The sequence below is a fragment of the Physcomitrium patens genome, chromosome 20 (assembly GCF_059467195.1).
Source record: "Physcomitrium patens ecotype Gransden chromosome 20, ASM5946719v1, whole genome shotgun sequence".
NCBI classification, from domain to species: domain Eukaryota; kingdom Viridiplantae; phylum Streptophyta; class Bryopsida; order Funariales; family Funariaceae; genus Physcomitrium; species Physcomitrium patens.
Window position 1 is genome coordinate 8,224,319 of NC_143429.1, and position 27,019 is coordinate 8,251,337.

The 27,019-nt window shown below is 37.3% G+C and overlaps 3 protein-coding genes across 4 annotated transcripts; 1 reads left to right on the top strand and 2 right to left on the bottom strand.

The window, feature by feature from the left end:
• Positions 1–152: 152 nt before the first annotated feature.
• On the top strand, positions 153–1,903 carry LOC112273342 (uncharacterized). The gene is made up of 4 exons (XM_024501997.3): positions 153–507; positions 781–970; positions 1,114–1,182; positions 1,348–1,903. Exons 1-4 carry the CDS (start codon positions 245–247, stop codon positions 1,507–1,509), a joined length of 684 nt encoding a protein of 227 aa, XP_024357765.1. The 5' UTR covers positions 153–244; the 3' UTR covers positions 1,510–1,903.
• On the bottom strand, positions 1,826–12,981 carry LOC112273341 (DExH-box ATP-dependent RNA helicase DExH11). 2 transcript variants are annotated; one of them, XR_016498957.1, is made up of 26 exons: positions 12,843–12,981; positions 12,368–12,483; positions 11,768–11,906; positions 11,505–11,635; positions 10,816–11,076; positions 10,379–10,462; positions 10,101–10,182; positions 9,676–9,842; positions 9,099–9,206; positions 8,617–8,718; positions 8,173–8,373; positions 7,684–7,794; positions 7,316–7,383; positions 6,723–7,134; positions 6,415–6,570; positions 6,114–6,224; positions 5,948–6,001; positions 5,578–5,685; positions 5,125–5,274; positions 4,621–4,739; positions 4,340–4,493; positions 3,723–4,188; positions 3,333–3,552; positions 2,705–2,943; positions 2,359–2,485; positions 1,826–2,077 (listed from the first exon to the last, which is right to left on the bottom strand). XR_016498957.1 is itself a non-coding variant. In XM_024501995.3 (26 exons), exons 1-26 carry the CDS (start codon positions 12,856–12,858, stop codon positions 1,856–1,858), a joined length of 4,119 nt encoding a protein of 1,372 aa, XP_024357763.1. In that variant the 5' UTR covers positions 12,859–12,981; the 3' UTR covers positions 1,826–1,855. The 2 variants fall into 2 exon arrangements, 1 of the variants encoding a protein (XP_024357763.1); XM_024501995.3 differs by having other exon boundaries at positions 3,338–3,552.
• A 2,299-nt stretch (positions 12,982–15,280) lies between these two features.
• Positions 15,281–16,797, bottom strand: LOC112273709 (ESCRT-related protein CHMP1). Its single transcript, XM_024502808.3, has 2 exons — positions 16,571–16,797; positions 15,281–16,302 (listed from the first exon to the last, which is right to left on the bottom strand). Exon 2 carries the CDS (start codon positions 16,273–16,275, stop codon positions 15,655–15,657), a length of 621 nt encoding a protein of 206 aa, XP_024358576.1. The 5' UTR covers positions 16,276–16,302; positions 16,571–16,797; the 3' UTR covers positions 15,281–15,654.
• Between the last annotated feature and the right edge of the window lie 10,222 nt (positions 16,798–27,019).

A 27,019-nucleotide genomic window follows, 5' to 3' on the forward strand; every position in this document is an offset into this window, starting at 1 on the left:
AGCCAAGTTAATGCCAACAAATTGCAAAGTTTGTTCTTCTCAATAAAAGAAATTGAAACAAGGTTTGAAAAAGGGGTTACACTAAAAATTAATAGATTTATATTAGTTCATAAAAAAATATTAATAAACTTATAGTTTTTCTGTTACCATAGAACAAAACTGTAAAACCAAAAATAAAATAAAACAAAACAAAACAAATAAAGTGTGACATATCCAAAACTAAGTGAATTCTGCTACCTAGTTCATGCACTCGGCTATGGCTATGGCAGCTCAAGGAGTTGCAAGCAAGCTGGTTCCTGATGTATCCATGCATTCTCACGCATTGATGACGAAAAGGATTTCTTGCTCTGCTGCTCAGCTTCCGAATTCTCACCCTAAGATTCTTCAAATTCGCACAACCAGAGACTTTAGGGTTTCTGACAGGGATTCCCATTGCAACATTGATTGGTCTTGGAGGAGAGAATTTAAATCCATTTCCTTGAATCAAGCAGCGAAGCCGACGAGAAGGTGAGAGTTTCTTTACATGCTTGTTCGGAATGTACCCCCAAAATTGTTAATATTGTGCCAAGAGTGGAAACAGCAGTAATTCCTCGGGAGTTTGATTGCGTCCACGCTCAATTCTTGTTTGCTTTCGATTAAACACTTCAGAACGCAGCAGATAGTCAGAAAGGGTTCATTTTCGAGGAGCTCTAGTGCCAAGGTCGACAGGGTTAACAAACTCTTGTGCTGTGATGGCGTTCGATTTCTACACTGAAAGAGAATTGTCCATTGTCTACTTAGAGGGAAATGCTGTGCAGTAGCAGCAGGCGGGGAGGTTATGGAAGGCGACGTTGTTGAGTATCCTCTGCCCGAGTATGTCAGATCCAGCGGTCTCTATGGTGCCAGAAGCCACGGCCTTGGAGCTGTTAGCGAAATTGTTGCTGATGACTCTTCGTCTGCCACCTTGTGCCATATCGAACCACTAGTCATGGTCCTTCCTCACCGCTTCACTTTCAAAGCAAACACAACTGTCCAGGCAATTAACAATTGAACTGACAGAGGTTAGTAATTTGGGGACTCATGGCAGAAGACTGTTGTAATTTGATCTGCCTTGTGTGGTGGGGCGCTGCACAGGTTGAGCCGCCGGAGCCTTCTTGGGTTGTCGACGAGCGGCAAGAAATGGTTGTAGTTCACTTATCGGAGGTGAATTCCCACTCATTTATCTCTTTCATCTCAATCCTGTGCTTCTCGTACCTGTGAAGTTAGGCTTGCTACAGAAGTAAGTTAATGTTAATAAGGTTCCTCGGGATTAAAATTCATGTGGTACTTGAATCATTCATGCGGTACTTATGGTGAAGGAATTGATAGGTTCGACGCTTGGAGGCGTGGCTATCAATGCGAATGATAGATGACAGGATTTCTAATCCCCATGGGGAACACGCTGAGTACCTATGGCTGGTTGAAGAGCCCATTTCCGATGGCACCGGGTCTCCAATGTATGATGAAGCAACTACCAATCATGGTCACTAGATAGTAATCAATAAAAATTCTAGACTGAATCTCGTTCTGAACATGTTTGGTAACACGTATATGAACAGGTTTGGTAACATGTATAATATGAACAGGTTCGGGCCTGTACAGGCCTGTCCAAGCTTGTTATCTAGACTAGTTTCACCTTCAGCCCTTTTCACGCCACTAAAATTATGATGAGAGGTTCCAGTCATGTTGCGAGTAAAATTTCCAAGATATCGGTACACTTAATGTTATACCGATTTGTATGAATATTTCCAAGAAATCAATGCATTTCATATCCCTCATGAATTGGAACACGTAAGATAAACATGAGTGGTGTGAAAAGTGATGAATTCTGAAAATATTATATAACAGGAACACCTGTGACGTACAGGCTCGCTGCAAATACAATGTCGCGTTTAATAGCATTTGACGCCTGCTCCATCTTCTCGAAGAGGGTAGAATCTCCAATGAGTCGAGCTGCATTTCTGAACTCTCGACATGTCTCATCAAGCCTAACAATTGTTCGCACAATAGATCCTTCTGGTACATTTGTAATTTCACAAATGTCCGCAAAGGAGGTCCCCTGTTCACCATCAATTATACACCCAACATTAGACAAGAACATGAGCGATGAAATCAACTCCTCCGGAAAATAATCTACTGTTTTTCCTACTAAGTAACATTACAACATGGCTGACTACAGTTGTCAGGCAAGGCATCCAGCAATGGTGCAACGACGTGTATTACAAAAAACTAGTTAGTACCTCAAACATGCGAAAAATACTGTACGACGTTTGGAACGAAAATACATATATCTAGAAAAAGACATATGGAATCATGTCATAAAACTACAGAGAAGAGTACCTTGGCCCATTCATAGACAACTTCCATGAGTCCGAATTTTAAATTAGCACGTGCATAGTCTTCCGGGTCAAGTGATAAATCGAAGCTCTTCTGAACGTTTCCAAGCCTAATAGCTGTGTGGTAAAGCCTGCTTATCAAACAATGGTAATTAGGAGTAAGTAGACCCTGATCAACAATTACGAGATACTCTATCGATATTTCTCCACGCCAACATGGACAACACCGTATTGATACTAAACCGATTGATCTGAACCACCTCCATATCCAGAAGTCACATGAGCGAATGCACTAAGAACGAACAAGCCTCAACACAGGCAATTAGAGATTATAAATTAGAGAGTAGAACCTGTCCCTAGCTTGTTCCAAGCGTTCTGTCAAGACAGGCTCACTAGCATCCTTTTGCTGAAATACCAAAGAGGAGAGAAGTGCAACAGCTTCCGCAGGGGTCAAATCACCCAATTGATTGTCGAAAAGACATTCTGTAGCAATCAGCTCGTCACAGCTGTTGAGTTCACAAGCCACCCGTCCCTTGAGCTGCACAACGAGTTCAGCATCTATGCACTCCACCGCTTGCAACACCTCTATCTGCAAGCCACTCACATATGTGTAAGGACGCGAACATATTAACAATCTATGTTGTCTGCAAATGGCACCTCCCAGAAGTTTGGGACCACTACAGTAGGGCCCAAAATTAAAAAGATGCTTTACTGTATGCTCCTTTCGCAAAATGCGGTTTGGTTTTGAACCCCCACGTTTGGTAGTCGACACAATGTGTTTAGTGAAGATAAAAGATCGAAAGACATCCTTTACATCACTAACAGTGAAGTAGGCGTCAATGCTTTCAGATGCAAACAAAAATAGCCCAATCCATGACTATACTTGTTTATTTCATTAATTAATCACCCAGACAGTCGAAAAAAATTGTAACTGGTTCAATGAGCCAGATCAAAACTTGGCTTTCTTCGAGAGTCCACCTTACCCTTTTACCAAAATCAGGCATTTGCTGGAGTGCTGCATCGGAAAGCTCGTACTTCAACTGGCTGACTCGCTCTTTCAATATGTGCTGGTTTTTCACAAGAGTATAGTGTTCTTGAAGCTTAGGACATTTATGACACTTGTTTTGTGCCATGATCTCAAGCAAAGCCTGCTGTTTACGGTAGGCTTCCACCACTCCAAAGTCGGTGAACTTCAAATCTGCAGCATTCAAAACAAAAGCTTCCGTGTTGTCAATACACAATTCATGACATCTGACACGGACATATCATCATGAAAGCAAACTTCTTTTGAACTACTTTCTTCGCTGCCAGATGATAAATAAGCCAAAAACTACCTAGACCTAATGAAAAGGATTTCTCGACTTTTACCTTTCAAAAGGTCCAATGCAGGAGGATCTTGACCAGGATATTCTTTCTCGAGTTGAAGAAGCTCCTTCATAGTTGACGTGTATGCAGCAGGAGAATTGTCCTCCAATAACCGAGCAGAATCAACACGTATCTTTGCTTTACATAAGCTAAGAAATCCTTGATTATCGACTTCCATGACCACATAACCAAATCCCGCAGCTGTTCCATAATGAGGCAGAGAGATTTTCATGACACCAGTCCCTTTACGAGAACCAATGCCCATAAAGAAATCATCACCATTATCTCCCCCTTTTTTACTGATAAAGTATCCTGCTTTTGCAAGCTCATTGGTGGCTTTTGTGACAGCTGCTAGACCAGGGTTTCCTCTCGTTGCAGGGAGCGGAGCCCTATGAATTGCCAAGACAATTGGTAATTTTGTGTTCCCTGTAGCAGCTCTCACAATCACTCCCAAAGTGGGAACGGGTACCTGAAACCAAGACAAAAACATTTTATCTAAAAATGCAGCATTTAATAGGTGGCGTTTTCGAGTGGGTATGGGGAGGGTTGTGGAGAGTGGGTAAGAGATCAAATAATACAAGAAAACATCAACAATCAACCATACAGTGCATCATACTTACAATAGAGTTGCGAACAAGGACCACTCGTCCGGCAACAAGTGCTTGTTGCCCTCCTCTAGACTGCATGACAGCCTCTTGAATCTTGTCTCCTAACTTATCGTACTCCAAATAAACACTGAAGTAGTCTTCTATGGAAGGTTCTCCAAGTATACAACTGCATTGATAGGATGATTCTGTAAGCAACTAATTACTCAAATTTCAGTTTCAAGATTTTTCTTAAATACAACTACTACCAGGTTTTACTACAAGCGCGTGTAATAAGGTTGAAAAGTGATGCTCACTTGATTTGGACGTTCATCTTTGAGAGTGCGCCCTCTCGTTCTAGTAACTGTTGTTGCTGCTCAGGAAGAGAACGTTGAGCATGAAATTCAGCAAAGCTCCGCTTCAGCATATCCTCCACCTAAAAGAGAAAGGTTATGGAAGCCATGTTAACAAGCAACAGAAACAGCCAACCTAATCAAAAGAAGTCTATGCACGGCCATTTACTGGTAACAAGTGGCTATGTTTGGAAAGGCTTCGCGCGTTCTATTAAATCGGGATACTGTGACTGTTGCTAAGGTCTGAACCAATATTTATTGAAAACAGCAGATGATTGTCTTCAACTATGCCTATAAACATTCAGTTCAAGGAGTGGGTTGCGATGTTCTCTGCCCCACAAACGCAAGTCAATGTTGAGGAAGTTGTAAAGAAATCTAAGTAGCTGTAGCACAGATTTAATCCAAATCAAATAAGCCCCAACGAATTGCAGGCTCTGAATCAGGCCAGAAATCTACAAGAAGACTCACCTTAAGATCTTCAACACGAAGTAAGTTAAGTATCATGCTATATGTAAGACGAAACTGGGATTCCAATTTAGTTGGCCTTCCGGTCAATAGACGCTTTAAATCCCCTTCTTCCGGGATATCATCCCAGCACATTATTACAACGGTGCCCACCTAAGTATCCGAACAGGTAACCAGTGAGTCAGAACTGAAAGAAACACTGAGTTTAAAATGCCCTTGAGATGAAACTGGCGTGTAGAATGTGGCAATCTACATTAAAAGTATACTAGTAATGGTAAGGCTAAAGAATTCTACCAACAAGAGTAACGTCAAGATTAGTAAACAAAGCGAAGAAGCGCAGAATGACATTAGAGGGACAAGTTGGTAGGCAAGAACGCGTATGATCTCAGTAGAACGTTAAGCATACTAGCAAATGAAAATAGTCAGAAGAGATCAAACTCAATTGCAAAACCGAACCTTGTCTAGACCACGCCGACCAGCCCGCCCAGCCATCTGTGTATACTCGCCAGATAGGATTTGCCGGAATGTCTTGCCATCATGTTTTCGGAGACTATGAAAAGCAACCTGCAAATAATCATGAACTAATTATGGGCTCAAGGTGGAGCGCTTCAGAAGAAGAAAAAAACACCAAGTACACTACCCTCGAACTCACCTGCTAGGGGCTAAAAACCATTTCATTTTACGCACAACGGCCAACTTAACATGTGAAGGCAATTCAAGAATACTAGACCATCACTGCAGGTTAGTCAAGCACGGATATGAAGATGGAAATTTTAATTTTGATCCTACAAAATAACACGAGATGCAATTATATAGTTTTGCGTACCGTTCGAGCTGGAGCGTTCACACCCATAGCAAACGTTTCTGTAGAGAACAAGACCTGCATTGAGGTCAAGGACGACATGAGAGAAACTACCAGTACCCTTCGTTGCAGTGTCTAATCAAAAGAGCTTTACACTTAATCGAAAAGTGATCAAGTTTTGAGAGAGAACCTTGATGACACCACGACAGAAGAGCATTTCTACAACTTCTTTCACTATGGGTAATAGACCAGCATGATGAACACCAATACCCCGCTTTAGCAGCTCTTGCACACGCACAACCTATATACCAGGAAATTAGCCCATTCCACAAACAATGCCAATGGAAGATGAAAGAAACTTAATTGAATAGCATGAAAAGGTATAATGAGTTTCCGCTTGACGATTCTCATCTTGACACATTGATGGTCGACAGTAAAGATATTGTTGCAAAGAAACATGTGAATATAGAATGAATTGTTTATATCCTTACTTGAGGTAGTCGCCGATCGGACCCTTTCAATCGAGAAAATGCTTTCTGGCAGAACATGTATATCTCACTCTTCTCACTCTGAATAGTAAGATCAATTGAACTTAAACTATCAGCTGACTGATCACACCTGTTTTTAGAAAAGCAGAACACCACAACCTGCCAAAATACACACACGTATGAAGAAACATCGTTAGGTTATGACAAACGAGACTTATACGATGACAAAAGAGCTAAGGTAAAGCTAGACAGTCCGCGTGTAGTGAAAAGTGAAGATCAGATGTTGGATAAGAGGTGAGGAATCAACATACAGGGAGAAGCCCCTTCGAATTGAGATTGTTGATGAGTGTGTACCACTGTGAGGTTTCTGACCTCCAACCAGTGCCACCCCCACGCATAGCAGCTTGAATTGCTCCCTGGGCAACTTGTTTTGAAGTAGGTCCCTTGCGACCCCCAACCTTTCCTTGATTGTCACCTCCCCTTCCTGGCATACTGCCACCACGACCAGCAGGACCTCCCCCACGTCCATGAGTGCCCCCTCCACGACCTTGACTAGCACTTCCAACACTAGAGCCTGCAGATGCCTGCTTAGTTGTTTTAGCAAGATGAGCTTTCTGAGCCTCTTTAATACCTTCAGGTAAGAACGTTGATTGCTCACAGATTTTATACAACTCCCCTCCATAATATATGCAGTGCTCCAATGGAACCGGTCTCTGCATAGTTCTGCAGCAGAAAAAAAATAGATATTGCCATGAGACACCTCTCGAATAGATAATTATTATCATTCCTCTAAACCATCACCAATGTTACCCTGTGTAGTAATACTTCAACATTGCAATAACATGTGTCACTGTCCACGTACTGAACAATGGCAAGCACTACACAAATAGCGAAAGACCCTTACCCTGTTACGTAGATTAGTTTCCTTTTTGTCCTGCCTATCCAATCTGCAAACTCAAACGTGTTTGGTACCTGGCATTAAAAATTTAAGAATGCCATTAGTCGCACTTCTTTGGCATTACGTCGCAGTAGAAGAATGAGCTCTAAAAACTCTCTTTCTTGACAAATATCAAGCAAGAGATACTACTCCTAAAAATCTGATATACGAATCATCCTCTTCAAAACTAAAAAGCTACAAGAAAAGAAAAAAAAAAAAAATCAAATTTTTGATCTTAATCGTTGCTTTCAAGCAAACATGTTCACCAGCAGGATTCAAGGTTGGAGACAAAGGGATAAGTTCCAAGGATGGTCCTGAGATACTAAGAGACTTACAGTAGCAGATAGCAGAACCAAGTTAACGTGAGGAGGCAGCATAATGATCACCTCCTCCCACACCACACCTCTCTCCACATCGTTTACGTAATGTACCTCGTCAAAAATCACCTGCAGTGATTACAGGATCTGAGTTAAGAGATTTATACTAGCATGATCTATGGTTTTATTTCATCCAGCATCCAGATAATAGTCAACTGACTCAAATCCAAGAAAGTGAATATGGTCAACGATGTTAGCAGTTGAATCACTTACGATACACTCTCTAGCTCATGAATACTTTCGAAACAATGCACAGAGATAGTACAAATAGATTTTGGAGACTTAAAGGTATAGAGACTCGATAATCGGCTACTATCAAGTAACCATGATCCGTAAAGCAGATACAAGACACAGGAGAATAATCAATTCAAACGGACAACGATATTATACAAAAACCTGTTCACAGAGGGCATGCGAATTTGCCAGTTTAAGTATATTGAAGTGTACCCACTCAATGTCTCGAATAATATCTGCACCCTTATACAACATGGAGCGCAAAATCTCTGTAGTCATAATGAGACAAGACGCCTCAGGCCGCAAGCTAACATCTCCAGTCAGCAGACCCACATCGAACTTTCCACCAAAATCTCGGAACTTCTGATTGCTGATGGTCTTTATGGGAGAGGTATAGACTGCTCGTGTACATTGCTATGATCGCGTAACAGAGCCACATCATCAACGTCAAGCATATATTAGAGATAAATTCACCTAAGATATTCATGTCAGCTCATCCGATTCTATATAATTACCATTTCTACCAAGATCTCTTTGCAGAAAACTTACCCAGCGTAGATGCCTAATAGAATTGAAGCAACCAATCCATACGTGCATCATTCACACCAAAATATGCAAAAACTGAATAATGAGTATCACTCTACAAAATCAACTCACTTTAGCAGCCAACGCAAAAGCGTATTCAGCAACAACGGTTTTTCCAGCAGATGTATGTGCTGCTACAAATACTGACTCGTTTCTTTCCAGATGATAAATTGCCTGCAGAGTTGTACAATAACACCTTTAAGCAGATAAAACTGCGGAAAAGGATGTGGGTGTCTGGCTAGACATAAAGAAAAAAGCGAAGAGTTGGTATCTCGGTCATTTTCGTGCAATCAATCAATCTAGCTGAAGAGTTAATCATTGTGATCGACTTATCAATATCAACCAATTACTGCACACGAGTTAGTACAGATTTGTTCAATATCAGAACAAATTGACATTACTACTTCCACTACAGCACACCTATACAACGTTGTATGATAAATCGAACTGATAGTGAAAAGTATAACACTGATTAGACCGTGCATTATTCTCGAGACAATTTTCCAAGACCCAAGTTCGAGTGGCAGCAGACGAAAATTATGGAATCAATATACCTCTTTCTGGAAGGTGTCAAGCTTGAAGGGGAAAGAGAGGGCAAGGTCTGGCACCAGTTCTTCAAAGCGCTGAGAAATATTCGGAACAGGCTCCATCACCGCCCAGACCTGCACACAAAAAATTAGATATCTGTGTAATGCGATTTCCAATTCCCTGATGCATGCCCTAAATGTCAAATGCAATTTGATTGTACATTCACAATTTTCGACACCCTGTATCAGGAGAGCATGATAACCCTCCTAAGTCCAATTCAAATGGACAAGAGATCATCACTACCTGCCAGTGATTGAAGAAGAAAACCTTATTAAAACGTTATTATAGAAAGTATACGGGTTTAACAAAACATGCAACTCAAGTAAAGAGGTCGAAGCCATCAAATAAGAAACTATAAAACTTAGCATCAAAACATACCTTAACTGAACTGAAAAATCTTTAGAGAGGGCTGGTACATGTCTAAATACATCTAAGTACATATCCAAATACCAAATGTTATATATATAATAGAAGACAAATGAAATTGAAGTTTCCATATTCCAAAGCAGAAAAAAGAACAAATTTATGAATAAATTTATATACCTCTCTGTTTGGTGACATTTTCAGGTGGGCCTTTGCAGATTTAATTACAACTTTGGGATCTCCCAGAATTTCGTCTAATAGCACTTCTTCATACCGCATAGCCTGGTGCCCATTCTCAGTTTGGGCATCCAGATATACTGCACTAGCTTCCTTGTCGAGTTCTTGCACTGGCACAACACGCAAAATGTTATTGAAAAGGCTATCATCTATTAGCTCGAATCTGTTACCTCAAAGGTTAATTTCCAGGAAGAATGATAGATCCCCACAGAAACAAGTTTATATATATCACCATTATTATTTTGTATTGAAACCTGTAACAGATATTCTTTTGTAACAAATAAATAAATAGCACATACTCTCAGATGAAACTAGCACGATTGAAAATCTGTATTGCGATGAAATTCAAATGAATAAGCAAATCACACCTTCTTCGTCGCTTTCAGCTGGAGCATCATTCTGCTCCCAATTCTTTTTGAATAGATCGTCAAAGCGTGAGACTCCTCCATCCTGAAGAAGCAGGATTTACATTTTTAGTCTATTAACTGGTAGGAATCTTATGATCTATGAAATCGGATAGCACTCAAGTTTATATTCAAAATGAACACACAAAAACTAATGCTTTCTTTTCTGTTCAAATTAGAATACTAAATGAAATGTGAAATGAACCAGAAATACAATATCATTGAACCACAGCAACACTTGCATGATTAAAAACGGAGCTTTCTTGGACTTCTGCAGATCTGGAAGTTTCAGCTGTTACATCCCAGCCTTGTCGAACAATATATGGCTGCGCATGTTCAAAGTTGAAAAAATCAATTGTTTGCGCATGATTTTTCAGAGGAAGAAAGTTTTAGCACATGTGCACATCTTGCGTTCACGTCAACCACCACAGCTTAAAAGGTCAGTGCAGAGTAACACAGTGTTCAAAAACTGAAGGTAAGTGCATAAATGGTCACTTTTTGGTCTAGCTGTAAACAATAACAAGCATGCAGCTACTCGTCTTCGGTTCTCAATTTTCAAGCATACGTGTGATCAAGGAAATCTCAATAAAAACGCAACGTTCTTTTGCAAATATCTTTGACGGAAGTTAGTCCTCGTTCTAGGTTAACTAAGGTGCACTGAGAGGGAAAGTAAGCTAACCTCTGGCAATCCAAAATCTATGCCATGCTTGAAACCAGGAGCGACTTTTTGTAAAGGGCCGCCATGAAGTACTTCTCTTAGCCAATCCCCATTCAACGCCCCTGCAGGGACAGTCTTGCCTGAACTTTGAGGAAGGTCGAAACCACCTGGTCGAAAGGGATGGTTACTCGTGGTCCCTCTCACAAAGTCCTCAGGATGTCCTGGCTTTCGTAGCACTGAAGAAGAATTTCGTGAGTTGAGGTTTGCATGTTCAGTTTGCACCTAGAAGAATCAGAAGACTGAATCAGAAACCAAGCGTATAAACACATGAAAAATCAAAATCTATGTGCCTCGTTAATCAGACAATCCTAAAGTCTCATATAACAAGGTTGGCATAACATCATGTTACGTAAAGAGTAACTTCAAATCATTGTTGGGATAGATATACACATGAATACATGTTTAAAACGAAGATTTTCAAGTTTGATGCCGACCCCAAAATCGACAAAGACACAATAAATGCTGGGACTCTGGATGCAGTACTCCAAATCACAATACTCCAAGTCAAATCTTGCAGTCGAAAGTGCCCCCAATAAACTACAGACATGAAATTAACTAGTAATTCACTCCGACGAATGTCTATTGAACTCCATGAAGCTCCCACATCCAAAGCAACTGGTACAACTTTGAAAGGCATGAGAAATACTAACTTGCTCAAAATCTGGTATCCAGTCCTCGACTCCATGTCCATTTCTGACATCGCCCTGTCCACGTGTGTAGGGTGGTTCCCAGACTGGCTCGATTGTCAGACAAGGCAATGAAGGTTGCAGCTCTTGAACACCTAAACAAGAATATATACAAGTGTGTTATATTGAAAATTGTCGAGCAACAACTTCATGATAATAGCATAGCATAGAAAAATAATAATAAAAATAAAACGCACACCATCTCTGTCCAAGGTTAATAAACATACCTTCACCGAACCAGTCAAAATCCCATTGCTTTCCGCAGAGCGCAACATCACTAGCTGCCTCATCCAGGCAGGGAGTGAGATATTGCTCTTCGATTTTCCTCAGCGCACTTTCTCGTGTCTCGGGGGGGAAAGGGGGAGGCTGCAGACAGAACGAACACATTACGATACATCCGACAAAGAGTGGAAAACCTCCACTCACAACTAAAAATTCAAGTCTTACAGTGAAAAATATTAGTTAATTAAATTTTAAAAATAGATCGGTGGCGACGGAGTATCTATGAAGGGTCGTCAGATTACAAAAAGCATTGACGCTCATCTGAAACAAAACAACTCAATCGTAGTAGACACGATTCATACTCTATCGCAATGACCTTATCATCAGCAAGATGATCCTTGACATACAGGAAATGCAGCGTCCACCTAATTGCAAAATGCACTATTAAAGAGATTTATATCAAGTATGTTCAATACTCGCCATTAAGTGTTCTCAAGCACCAACCAACCACCAGAAAATCCAGCATATTACAACTGATCCACACAGCAATCGCGCAAAAACTGCACAGCTTAAGCTTTAGCGAAATGATTCGGAACGTTTCTTACAAGTACGAGGTCTGGGAGATTGCTAAACGGCGAGTCTCGACAAACAGGCGGCAAATTAACCACGCTGAGATTCCCTCCATAGCCTGCTAATGACAATTTGAACGGCACATCGCCTCCTGCATTCTCAGGTCCGTCAACACCGTCAGAACCATAAATCTTTCTGAATCCTTATCTGAATTCATCATCTAAACCATCCTCTGAAGCTCACAACCACCAGCTCAACCACAAAGGAGAATCGAAACTTGTTTAGCAGCTAACTAAGCTCAGCTAGAGCTACTTTTAGTTACACCAAGCAAAATCGCATATCAATTGCGCGTGAGTGTCTTAAACATTGCATTCAGACACAGACAAAATCGACAATCTCCCGAAAGAAGAGGTTCCGGTATAATTTTCAAAATCGAACCAAATAAGATAACACAGCTATCAAAAAATAAAAAAGGAAAGAAATAATCTCAAGGAAGACTAGACTCGTCACCGAGTCGGGGCGCCATCGCGATCAGTAACAAGCAGCTGCGAGCATTGGAAGAGGATGGATCACAGAGCTACGGGAAGGAGCTCTGAACTGGAATCAGACAATTAGGGTTTGGAAGGGTCGCTCGTCTCAGTATAGCATTGTTTGGATCCTTTTTGCATTTGGACCTCACTCGCTCGATACTATTTCTTTGGCCACACTAATTATGCTATGAAGATGCTGATTAAGTTTGTGCACTTTCTGAAACCCAGCAAATATGTTCTCAATTTCCATCAGTAGACTTTCTCTACCACTCTTATTTACTGCTATTCTAATGAACCTGCTTTGGTTTTAGCCTACACAGCTTTCCTCTTCTTAAGATTAAAATAGCCATAAAAGAATGAATAAAAGGATGCATAGACTAAGAATGGTAAAATTATTTTGATGGTTTAGTTACTTGAAATTACTTTCGGGCATTCTGGAATGAATGACTTAATTTTCTTTTTTAATGGAATGTGGTTCTAATGTGCTATGGTAGCAGTTTTTCTAAATTTGTCTTTTTAATTTTTTTAATATTTTTATACATCTCATTATAAACACAATGACAATTTATGGTTTTTAATACAATATGAAAGTTTTGATTAGGTATTCATGATATGTATTATATTTTCTATTGTTAAAACTTAGTAATATGTGATTAGTAATATGTCATTTGCGGTTATAGGTAATTTATAAATTGTAGATTATTTCCAAGTTGAAGTGATATATACAGAATTTTATTATAATTCAAAAAACACCACATATATATGTATATCAAAATACAAAATAAATAAACAATTATGTTGAGGTCTATACATGTGTATGCATGAATACATAGGTATATACTACTCTTAATTGAATATAAATTTGGCATTTATGATATCATGTTTTATTTCAATTGTTCTCAAATAACAAAAAAATAATAATTCGAAAAGACAATTTGAATACATTTAGATCAGGTTAAATGTTCTTGTTCTTTATTTCTACTATATACACATAAAATACTGATAACTGAAAAAATATATAGCCCAAATTTGATACATAAAAATAGATGGGTATATTTTTTCTCCTAAGAATTGAAAATAATTAAAAATGTCAAAATTCTATTCAGATTTTAATATTAATGATAGTTGAAATACCCTTTAATAATATATATATATATATATATATATATAGCATAGATCTTTAATCATTTAGTATTTGTTATTTTAGAATAAGAGAATTCTGTTCACCTGCAATTCTGTAATGTTTTACAAAATTAAGTTGGTCCAGATCTTATAATTCACAATTAATGTATTTTATTAAATTTCAATTAAGATTAAGTAATATTGCCAATTAACTTGATTTTTGAGCTTCTTTTTCCTTCTTTTTTTTTGTTATTTATAATAATTTTCATATTACCATTTCTTAGAGTGTAAATTTCCGGTCTATTTTAAGTATATATATATACAAAGACAAATACATGTATTCATCCATTAATATCATATGGGTTATTTTTCAAATACATTTAAATCATGCTATATCTAGATTTGAATCTATGATAATTTCAATATTTAAAAACCAGGATTTGGTATATATAAATATCCATAAAATGCAATTTATTCATTAAAGTCAACTAAAATGATCAAATATTACCATTTTTAGAATTTTAATTTTTGTACCATTTAAATAAATTATCATTTTTCAGTTTTAGCTTATCATAATTGAATAAATAATTTCGTCCTCCAAAGCACCCCTTATTTTGTAATCTCAAACAATATTCTACACAATCAAATATAGGTTACTCAAGTAGTAAATACAATCACTTCAGTTTCATTTTATGCTAATATTTCATTAGAATTTCAAGTTCGTATGTATGTATGCGTATATATATATAGGTATCTAGATATAAAAGTGGATAATTGTTAGTTTATTTTAGAAATAGAGTACTGTTAGGGATAAATAAAATCTAGAACACCAATCTTGTCTTTGTAATACAGAAACTTAAATAAAAACTGGTTTCGCGTTCTAAATCATTTTACAATAGACAACAATTGATAATTGACTGTAGTAGTTTTGTTTTATGGACAAAAAATCACAAAGCTTCACATTTTACGTAATTTTACAAAAACCAAATTACTATCTACTGGATTCAGTCAAATGCAGATCACAGAATACAAGTAGAGTTTACAGCAGGTTTCCAAGCGACAAACCTCGCAGATGAAGTGACAAGGGAAAAACTTGAATCGGTTCGCTACACGACGTAGTTCTTGCATCCGCATTCTGCTTGAATCACGTGTCAAGGCAAATCGCAAATGGTCCAAAAAACGAAAATCTGAGTCCTGTTCATGACCAACAAAATGAAATAGTTTGGGATAACCTCTACACGATTCAAGCTTCCTCTACAGCACAAATTTAAGTATCTGGAAGGTGCAAAAAAGAACGACAGTGAATAAGAAGAGAGCTCTGTTGATACATCGGCCAGAGATTAGACCGCTTACATAAATGTACAGACCTCAAAGCTACTTGAGGCAAGGCATATCCCAATAATCAACCAGATGCAGGGGAGACACATTCTTGGACAGAATGTAGACGTTGATACGTTGGCTTTTCTCTCAACCAGGGATCACTGCACGGGCGAAGGGATATGTAAGAGTTTCTATGTTTAAGCTACATAAGTTTCACTCCGAGGTAAGATAGCGAATTCTCGGAATAAAACCTGAAACCCTAGAAAATGGCTGCAACAGGAGGTTGCACCGCGCAGTGAGGGGAGGAATTCGTCGGCAAGGAAAGGCTCCGTTGTTTTCTATACGCAGTATCAGCCTCTGTTCCGAAGCTCTGCCAATCTGCGGCTCAAATCATCCTCAGCGCTTTCGGTTGAGGACTCTTTCGCAGGCACTGATGTGGCGCCTGCTTGCGGTAGCCCTAGGGAGACCTCGAGACCGTAATCGTCAGCCACTTGATTGATGAGCGAATTAACCTCGTCCTCGGGCGTGGACAAGCTGGTGCTTCCCGCCATAGCATTTTCAACGAACTCGGCTTGCACCTCCATGTTCACGAAGGTCTTCTCGAATTGGTCCATGGTTTGCGAAATCTTCTCCATGTTACCGACAGCAAGGGAGCTATCCAGCGCCTTCACGATAGACCCCATGGATTTCGAAATTGTCTGCATCTTGCTCTGTGTGTTGAGTTGCGCCACAACCGCATCCAACCGGGAGGATAGACGCAGGTAGTTCAGATGCTCGTTGTGCTTGCGAATGGCGTTCTGCGCGTAAATCCTAGCCCCGTCCATATTGTTCTTCTCCATCGCCTTCTTCACTTTAAGCTTCTCAGCTTTCTCATCTTTCTCGCACTTCTTCGCCTCGCGCACAAGCGACTTGGACGTAAACTTCAGCTGGAAGATTTGATCCAGCAACTTCTCTTGAGCACCTCCCCCCATCTCTCCTCCACAAATCTTCCAAGTAAGCTTAACAGAAAGTTACAAAACCACAACAATCCCCTCAACACAGATTCACCAGTCCCTCAGCAACAAAAACTCATACACCAGCAATCGAACAGGTGCGCTTTCACTAGAAACAAACCATCAAACAAACCTAAGACTTCCAACATAAATTACAACAACTTTAAAAGAGAAATAAAATTACAAGCTCTCAAGAGTTGCACTGAATCTCAGCACACAGAAGATATGAAGGGGAATTGACACATATTCTTCAAATATTAGGGTGTCTACATACGATTGAGAAGCTTGTGGGTGGCAGTGTCGAGGACGGTGACGATGTGGAAAGAACTCAGAAATCAAGGCCCGCTTTCGTAGAAAGATATCAATGTGGTGATACCAGGTCACATATCTTCACGACCCTCTGCTGGGGTCAATCAGCAACACGGCATTGCGCTACTTGACCCTCCTCCGTTGGACCTGGGCCCTGCACCCTTCAGCCCCACGTCTAATCACGAACAACGTTCGCTGGAAACATGGATGAATTAGTGAGTGATTGAGTGAGTGAATAGCTCTCTCTATTTGATTAGCAACATTCCTGTAGAGCATTTGAGGAATTAGAAATTGAACTTGAGGTTGGGTTTTTCAAAGAGAGAATGAAGTGGTGCACCGGATTTGGGATACCTTTACTCATGTTCCTAACACTTTTATTTTGTGCAACTTTTGTAAAAATTATGTTTGATAATATTTGTCATAGAAATACTAAAATAGATATAAGGGTGGTGAGAGCGTGTCCTCTTCGATTCACTGTGAAATCTCTGAACGGTCGCTTTGAAAAAACCTCGCTAATGCAGTCATGCGTCGGTGAACATACGTGTTAAATGTAGCTTTTTCTTATTGTGGTATTCGATTTTAATCTGGTGTCAATGTTTGATGCAGTCTGTCCACAAGTTTAGTGCGTGCTGAACTCCAATAATGTTCGAGATGGACTTCAGCACGAGCATCATTTCGCTCGGCAAGCCTTCCATCGATTGTTGATCGAACCTTCTGTTTCACTCCTGCAACGTGTGCATTAGAGCAGATATAGATATCAGGCCAGATATTTGGAGGATGTAATTGTCCCCCAAATGTCTCTGCTAATTTGGCTCTTGATGAATTTCGACACATCAGAACGCAATGGTACAATCTGTATCTACACTGGAATTCTACAGTTAAGACATCGCCTAGTATTTTAGGGGTTTAAAAAGAACTCCACAATCTACACTTTTTATCTTGTTACATTCTTCTGGATTAGGCTTGTTTTCAACGCACTTTATCATTTAGTCATTGTTGACTCTTCGAAGACTTGAAGGTAAGATTCGCTAAGCTGCATACATGCTCTCAGCTTGACAGACAGTAAAACTGTAAGCGTTTACATCCTAGCCCTGTGTTGTTAAACTCTGCCAAAACATTTGGTCTAGTGTTATTGCTAAGTATGCAGATAAAGGTGACTAACAACTGAATGCAACGAATACATGCCCCTATGACTAATTAACGGCTCAGTAGTTCAATATTCTTATCAAACTAATTTCAATGTATAGAGTCTAGTAGACTTCAACAACAACAACAAAAACCTAGCCATCAATATTAGACAAAAAAAATGAGTCTCTAATTTCAACTTCAAGCAATCATCTCAACACTCCAACACCAAAGGCAATTGACTGTGTTGAGAATGTTTTAGAGAAAGAGAAATAAGAGTAGCTAAAAGTAATATGCACACATATGTAAACACACACACACAAGAAGTGAGTTTATTGATAGGGTTATATCTCTTATACAAAGAAAAGGGGAGAAGATGAACAATTTCTCTCTACTACATTCCAAACACTATAGCTATAGTAAATATTGTAGACTACAATAAATAGCATGGAGATTGCCGGCTACATTTAATGCTCTCAATACTCCTCCTTGCTTGTCATAGTATTTATATGCATAGAATTATGATCTATACTTTTTTGTAATCTTATAAAATCAACAATTGCTATGTCATTAAAATCTTATATTAAAAAATCTTATTATATTTAAAAACAAAACCATAGATGAAGGAAAAAGAATACAACATTATTTTAAGAGTTTATTAATTTCCTTGCTTCAGAAAAGCAAGTCCCCGTATGCCAATGCCATAAGTAAATTGGCAATGGTTGCAGAAAAGGAGAGCTTTAGTGAGGAGATCAACAAGGTTATTTGCAAATTTAATTTTCTTGATCTTAAGTACTTCATCAATAACCAAGTCATGAATATAACTAAAATACTTTTGGATCAATATACTTTATTCTATCTCCTTTAATGAAACCAATTTGCATTTGTACAATAATAGAGTTAATAATTTCATACAAGATAGTTGAAGAATCATCATATGAAAGTCCACATGTTGTCTAAATAAATTTATTGATTGATTGCAATCAATTACGTTCTCGAGATGCTTTATGTGACACAATAATTTCTACATAGTTGGATGAAGTTGCAATTATAGTTTGTTTCACTGATTTTTATGATTTTGCGGCTCCATGTCTTAAGAATACATAGCATCTTCAATACTTTTTAAATAACGTAATAAATATTTAATACTATTTTAATGTCATAATATTGAACATATATTATATCTTGTAAGAGTATAATTACAAATATAATATTTGGTCAAGTAGATGTGGCTAAATATAAAAGTGATCCAATTGTTTTGAAGTATGGATATTGATCTCCTAAAATTTCTTCCTCTTCTTGCTCACACGGATGGTATGGATCATGACCATTATGACCACGTCTAACCATTGGTGTGGACAATCGATAAGCATCCATTATATTGAATCTTTATAAGATTTGATTGATATACGTTAGTTGATAGAAAAGAATGTTATCATCTGTGAGATGCATAATCTGAAGACCAATATAGAAAATGATTCTTTCTAACATTTTTATGTCAAATTCATGTATGAGTAGATTAGTAGCTACAACGCATGTAGATCTAGTACCCACTAGGTTAAAATTATCAACATATATATCAATGATCACAAAATCAATTTTATCTCATTTGATAAATAAATAAGGAATTAATGAATCACTTACAAACTTATTTATAATTAAATAATCTTAGAGATGTTGATACTATATGCATCTAGATTATTTTAGACCATATAGGGCCTTGTATAATTTAATACCATGATATCATCTTGGAGTAGGTGTATTTGGAGTTCTTATTTTCAAAGTAGGTAAAACTTTCATATAAATATCTACATCAAGTAAACCATACAAATATGTAGTTACCACATCCATGAGACACATTTCAAAGGTGGCATGAACTACCATTCCAATAATATATTGAAATATAATTGAATCTATGATTGAAGAATATCTGGATTCATAATCAATGTGAAACCGTTAGGTAAATCCTTGAGCAATAAGATGAGTTTTATAACGAATTATTTGATCCTTAATATCTTGCTTGTATACTAATACCATCTTATATCCTACAAGGTGACAAGTAAGAGTGTCCACAATTGAATTAAAGACTTTCTTCTTATGCAAAGAAGCATAATCTTCTTCAATGGCAGTATTTTATTTTAACCAATCAGAGCGATGTATTGCTTCCTGAATGGTTTGAAGTTCAGGATCTTCTTTCTTGTAAGAAAGAGCTTTTCCCATCATGAATGCAAATGATTCATCTATTATAATAGATGGTCTATTCCAAATGTCATTAGTAGCACAATATAGAAGATATAATTTTGTATTCATCTTGGTTTTATTCTTCCTAATTTCAAGATTTTTTTATTGTATGAGGTGAAGGTATAACGTGCATGGATTGATGGTTTCGTAGGTTTAATAGGAACTTCTACAGAAAAAATACCACATTCAGCACATGTTATAGCTTTCTTCTTTCATGGTTGCTTATCTAGTCCATGAGTCCTTTTAATTGCTAATGTTTTAACTTGAGGTATATTTGTTAATAATATTACAATCTAAGTAGGTGCATTATGAGCTTCATTAATTAAAACTCTTATAATTTGAGGTATATCATTGAAGCCATCAAGTATTTCATTTGCGATCCATTTTAGATATAAAATTATGGCAACTTCACTTTTAACCAAAGATGTTCTAGAATCAGGATTCATTGTAAATATTTTTGGTGCTCCAAATATAAGTATTGTATTTCTTTGTTGATTAAATATTTTTTCTCGAAGAGATGAAAATATATTTTCTTTAAAAATATAATTTTGAAAATATGCATGTAATAATATGCTAGTTGATGGGATAATTATATAAATAATACTTGATGAATCAAAACCAACATATATGTCTTTTCATCGATGAGCTCCAATTGTATGTAGTTGCGGTTCTTGTACTAGAATCTAAGTACAACAACCAAATACTAATAGATAAGATACATTTGGAATATGAATTGAAATGAGCTCTTGTAGTGTAATAATTTAAAAAAAAAAAATAGAGATATATTAATGCTGCAACATGCAAAACTACATGACCACATATAAATGCATATAACTTTGCATGAAAGAAGAGTGGCCGCGCAATGAGTTGTATAAACTTTACAAATATCTCTACATGAAACATGACGAGACTATCTCAAAAATCCAAGATCCTACCAATCTACAACAAACTAAGGCCATATCACAAAATAGGACAAAATAGATCAATACAAAATTAAATGGAATTAAACAAAATAGGACATTAAAGACAAAACTGAGCAAACAGAAACAGAACAGAAGTGATCTAAATAAAAATATGTAGAACCAAATTTTACTAAGAGAAAGGATCGAAAGCCATACCTAATTAGATGTCCTAGAAGGCCTTCACCAGTCTTATTTATATCTTGTCCTACCATCCTAGATTTTCTAGAATGTTCATAGATATGGACCTCACCTAGATAACCATCCTAAGCCTTTTTTAGAAGGTTCCATGGAGGATCCCACCTAAAGAATTATCCTAAATTCTTCTAGAATGTTCCATAGTAGGTCCTGTGTGGTCTATTAACTTAATCATAATTCTATAAACTTCTATGCTTCTAATTATCTATACAATAATTATTGAAGTAAAAATAAAAGTAGAATAAATTATCTTGTGGAGGATATTATCTAAGGTAAGTTACAAATGGTCAAAGGATTGACTCATGGTTTATAGAAAGAGCATCCTATGGATATAGGATGAGGTCAAGGATCAAGAATCAAAGTCAAAAGGATAAAGTATGAACCAAAGAATATCCATAAATAATGTAAGAGTAATTAGTGTTTGGCATAGGAGACCTTTATAGTTAGTAAGATGTCAAAGGATCCAAGGACCATAAGATATCTTCAAGGTACGTTAGATACCAAAGGATCTTAGGACCAAGGATCATGTGTATAAAAGTCAATGAGAAGAAGTTGTCTTGTAGGGCAGCAACCACAACTTATAAGTATTGGGTGTTGGAAGTGAGAGACATCTTATTCCATACTCTCTTTGTGTACAACCTTGCTGATGCTATGTATTGTGACTTCAAAGTTCTATTTGTTCAATAGGTTATGGACCCACTCACTTTTAGTTGTGAGTTTTGAAGTTCTTTGAAGTTGTTTTGTTGTTATGAGGAGTAGATCTTATGGTTGTTGCTGATATTAGAGTTTGGTATCTTTTAAATCTCTTTTTGCATCTACCTCTTGATGTAGTTATGTACTTACTTATTGTTAAGTGCATTTATGGTCTTGGAGAGTGTTACATACTTCAGAATGTTGTTTTAGAATAGTAGTGGTGTTTTTCTTTACTGACTTACCTCATTGATATACTAACATTGAATTTTCATGTGCTTAAATTCTTAATAGATATTTTTATAGTCCTAAGAAGTGTTATGAGTCATTAGAGGTGATAAAAGAGTGGCAAAGCTTGTATGAGAGTTTTTGATAGTGTATAAGACTTCTGAGATGTCTTATAAGTGAAGTTGAGAGTGATCAAAGAGTGAAATCACTAGTTTACTCACAAAGAGGGCATTCTAGGATTCTAAGGCAATAACACCTTCTTGTTGATTTTGAGCGTTCTACCTTCTCTTTTCTTGATTTTCTTTGATACATCCCTTCTTTAGACATGGCTTCAAGTGAGGGTGAGGATTTGAGAGTGATTGAGAAGTTTAGAGGTGACAACTTTTACCATTGGAAGAAAAAAATGGAGCTTTTGTTGGCTTCATTGGACCTTTGGGACATTGTTGATGAAAGTGAAGAGCTTCCTAGTGATGATGCTGATGTCAAGGTGAGGAAAGAATACAAACGACGTGGAAGGAAGGCTTTTGGCATGTTTGCAATAAATCTTGATGATGTCAACTTTTCACATATAATTGCTTATAATGGACTAGCAGAAGCATGGAAGACTTTTAGCAATATCTATGAGAGTAGAAACCTTGCTAATATTCTATGGACAAGGAGGAAGTTCTTAATGGTAAAGATGGAAGAAGGAGATGACCTCATGGCTCATGTCAACAAGGTAAAAGTACTTGCAAACCAACTAGCAGTTGTTGACATGTTAGTCGATAATAGAGAAATTGTATTGATATTACTCATGAGCCTTCTCGAGTCCTAATACTACCTCATTATGGCATTGGAGTCTATTAACATGAAGGATCTTACTATGAATTATGTCACATCAAGACTTGTACATGAAGTAACTAAGAGAAAAGAAAAAGAAATTCAAAGTGATGATTCTCAAGACAAGGAAAAGGTAGCTTTCTACACCAACATGATAATTCAAAAAATAACATAAGAATTTACTATAATTGTGGAAAACAAAGTCATTTTGTTAGAAATTGCTACAAGGTCAAGAGAGAAGATAGAAAAAATGCAAATAATGCTATTGATAGTTTTGGTGGAGATGATTATACTTTCAGGGCAAGTGAAGGAACCTCCATAGCTGCCATGTCTAAGTGGATTATAGATTCGGTTGCTACTAAGCACATTACAATATACAAGTATTCATTTGACACTTATGAAGCAATTCCAGCAACAAAAATATGCTTGGGAGATAATGGTATGGTACAAGCTATTGAAATTGGTTCCATTGTGGTAGAGATTATGGTGAAGGACCAAATCAAGAGGATCAGATTAAAGGAAGTCTTACATGTACTAAAGATCAAGAAGAACCTTTTATCGGTGAGCAAACTTGTATCATATGGTTGTAAAGTTCAATTTAACATGGATGGGTGTTTTATGAAGACATTGAGTGGACAACATGTTGCGAAAGGCCTTAGAGATGGCAACCTCTATTTCATCAATTTTAAGAAGGTGAATGGAATTGAAATAGCAGCATATGCTGATTTTTCACAAATTCAAGACAAGTTTGGCATTTGGCATCAACAACTTGGTTATTTGAATGCCAAAAGCATGAAAGAGCTCCAATCTATGGTAAGTGGCTTGGACCTTAGTCAATTCAGCCTCAATGCTATGACACTTAATTGTGAAGGTTGTATCCAAGGCAAACAACAAAGGGCTTCATTTTCAAATGGAATTACAACATGTACAAGCAAATTATTGGAGATGGTTCATTCTGATGTTTGTGAACCAATGAAGACACCATCAATTAGAGGAGTAAGGTGCTTTGTGATATTTATTGATGATTTCTCAAGAAAGGTGTGGATATACATCATTAAAGCTAAGAGTGAGTGTTTCTTAAGGTTTAAAGAATTTAAGGTACTTGTGGAGAAGCAATGTGAGTGCAAGATAAAAATATTGTGCACGGACAATGGAGGTGAGTACATGTCAAAGTATTTTGATGAATTTTTGAGAAATTAAGGCATTGCAAGACAAACCTCTATTCCTTACACTCTACAACAAAATGGGATTGCTGAAAGAGAAAATCGCACTATTGTGGAAATGACAAGGAGTATGCTTCATGCACAAAATCTTGAGCATGAATATTGGACAAAAGCTGTGGTCATAGCAGTGTATATAAGAAATAGATGTTCAATAAGTGCACTCACATCAATGATTCCCCAAGAAGCTTGGAATGGCAAGAAACCTTGTGTTTCATATATGAGGATCTTTAGATGCATTGCTTATGCAAAAGTATCAGATTGCATGAAGTCTAAACTTGATGCAAAGAGTAGAAAATATATATTTGTAGGATATTGTGAAGGTACCAAAGCATATAGGCTCATGTATTTAGAAACGAAGAAAATCATTAAAAGTCGTGATATAGAATTTTTGGAGCACAAGAGTGCTTATGAGCACTTGGAGATGTGTCCAAGTGGGAGTAATGGTGTGTTTATAGACACAACTTTAAATCCAGCAATGAAAGAAGAAGAAGAAGATGATGATGATGATATTGAAGATGGCGGAATTTCAAATCAAGATGAAGAATCAATGAAGGTAGATCATAAGGTGCCTACAATTGCTATAACCAGCAATGAAGACAATCAAAATGTTGAAGATGGTGATGAGGAGTACCAACCTTTAAGTGTGAAGAGACAAGTTTTAAGAGAAAAGAAGATTGCAAGAGCTATTAGAGTGCATGAAGGTGAATCTTCATCAAGTGAAAGGAGATATTCTTTAAGAGATCGAAAACAACTTGGTGCATGGTAGAAGAACCACATCTTTCTTCAAGTAAGTGAAGAACATGCCAATGTTGCACTATTTGCTGATTCATTAAATTTGTGTGATGCAATGAAGTCCACGGATGCTATGAAGTGAGAAAATGCCATGAAAGAAGAGTACAAATCACTCATGGGCAATGGAACATGGAAATTGACTCAACTTCCATCAAATCGAACTTGAATTGGTTGTAAGTAGGTGTTTAGAACCAAAAGTGATGCAATGGGCAATATTGTGAGATACAAAGCTAAGTTGGTTGCCAAAGGATATTCTCAAGTTACTGGAATTGATTTCAATGAGACATTTGCTCCCTTGGCCAAATTCACCACTATTAGAACTATTGTGGCAATTGGGGCAGCAATGGACTTGGAGATGCATCAAATGGATGTGAAGACGGCTTTCTTGAATGGAAAGTTGGAAGAAGACATCTACATGGATCAACCTTAAGGATTTATTGAAGATGGCAAAAAAGACCTTCTTTGTAAGTTGAAGAAATCCTTGTATGGGCTCAAGCAATCTCCAAGGGCATGGTACCAACATATTGATACATTCTTTGTAAATGAAGGGTTTGTAAGAAGTGAAGCTGACCATTCATTATATGCGATGCAATCAAATGAGTTCATATTGATTGTCATCCTCTATGTTGATGATTTGATCATCTCAACCAATGCTATGAAGATGATGGATTGATTGAAGGTAAAGTTAGAAAAAGAATATGAGATGAGTGATTTGGGAGAGCTTCACTATTGTTTAGAAGTAGAATTTGTGAGAGATTGTGCTACGAAGACCATTACAATGAGTCAAAGTAAGTACATTGAAGAGATATTGAAACAATTCAATATGGAGGAGTGTAAGCCTATTGGAACACCTTTGGAGGCCAATTTGAAGTTGATGAAGCTCACGGAAGAAGAGTTTGCGCAAAGTGAAGGAGAAATGCAAGGTGTTCTATACAAGGCAGCATTGGACTCACTAATATATGCAATGGTTGGCACAAGGGTGGATCTTGCATATGCAGTGAGTGTTGTGAGTCAACACATGTCAAAGGCTGGACCAATCCATTGGGCAACCATCAAAAGGATCATGAGGTACTTAAAATATACTTTGAACTTCAAATTATGTCTTGGAGGTGATAAAATTACTATTTATGGTTATTGTGATGCGGATTGGATTGGAGATGCAAATAATAGAAGGTCAACAATGGGATATGTATTCTTTGTTGGAGTGGGAGTAATTTCATGGAATTACAAAAGACATCCAACAATTACAAGGTCAACAATGGAAGTGGAGTTCATGGCAGCAAGCCGTGGTGCAATAGAGGCAATATGGCTAAGAAAACTTTTAGAAGACATTGGAGATGTGTAAATGGAAGCAACTCTAATGAAGTGTGACAATCAAGGATGTCTTGCATTTGCAAAGAATTGAAAGCATCATTCAAGGACCAAAGACATTGACAATCAACATTACTTCATAAGAGAAAAGATTGAAATGGGAGTGATTGATATGAAATATTGTGCGACGGAAGATATGCTTGCTGATTTGTTGACAAAGACATTAGTGAAGGATAGACATCACATGTTAACAAAGGTATTAGGATTAATAGTCTTTTGACCAATAGCAAAGTGAGAATGTTGAAATAAAAGTGAAAGTAGAATAAATTACCTTATAGAGGATATTACCTAAGGTAAGTTATTAATGGTCAAAGGATTGACTCTAGGTGTATGGATAGAGCATCCTATAGATATATGATGAGGTTGAGAATCAAGAGTCAAAATTAAGAGAACAAAGTATGAACTAAAGAATATTTATAAATATTATAAGAGTAATTAGTGTTTGGCATAGGAAACTTGGATAGTTAGTAAGATGCCTAAGGATCCAAGGACTATAGGATAGCCTCGAGGTACGTTAGATACCAAAGGATCTTGGGACCAAGGATCATGTGTGTAAAAGTTAATAAGTGCAAGTTGTCTTGTAGGACAGTAACTACAACCTATTAGTAATGGATGTTGGAAGTGAGAGACATCTTATTCCATATTCTCTTTGTGTACAATTTTGCTGATGCTATGTGTTTTGACTTCAAGGTTCTATTTCTTCAATACTTAGATAGGTGATCAGACTTGTGGAAAGTTTTAGAAGTGAAGTTAAGAGTGTTTTTTAGA

Excerpts from the sequence above, each read along its gene's own strand:
- LOC112273342 (XM_024501997.3), top strand. The coding sequence starts at position 245 with ATGCACTCGGCTATGGCTATGGCAGCTCAAGGAGTTGCAAGCAAGCTG. Across the intron at positions 508-780 it reads GCAGCGAAGCCGACGAGAAG|AGGGAAATGCTGTGCAGTAG; the intron begins GTGAGAGTTTCT and ends TTGTCTACTTAG. Across the intron at positions 971-1,113 it reads ATATCGAACCACTAGTCATG|GTTGAGCCGCCGGAGCCTTC; the intron begins GTCCTTCCTCAC and ends GGCGCTGCACAG.
- LOC112273709 (XM_024502808.3), bottom strand. The coding sequence starts at position 16,275 with ATGGGGGGAGGTGCTCAAGAGAAGTTGCTGGATCAAATCTTCCAGCTG.
- LOC112273341 (XM_024501995.3), bottom strand. Across the intron at positions 11,907-12,367 it reads ATCTCCCAGACCTCGTACTT|CCTCCCCCTTTCCCCCCCGA; the intron begins GTAAGAAACGTT and ends TTCTGTCTGCAG. Across the intron at positions 5,686-5,947 it reads TGAACGCTCCAGCTCGAACG|GTTGCTTTTCATAGTCTCCG; the intron begins GTACGCAAAACT and ends GATTATTTGCAG.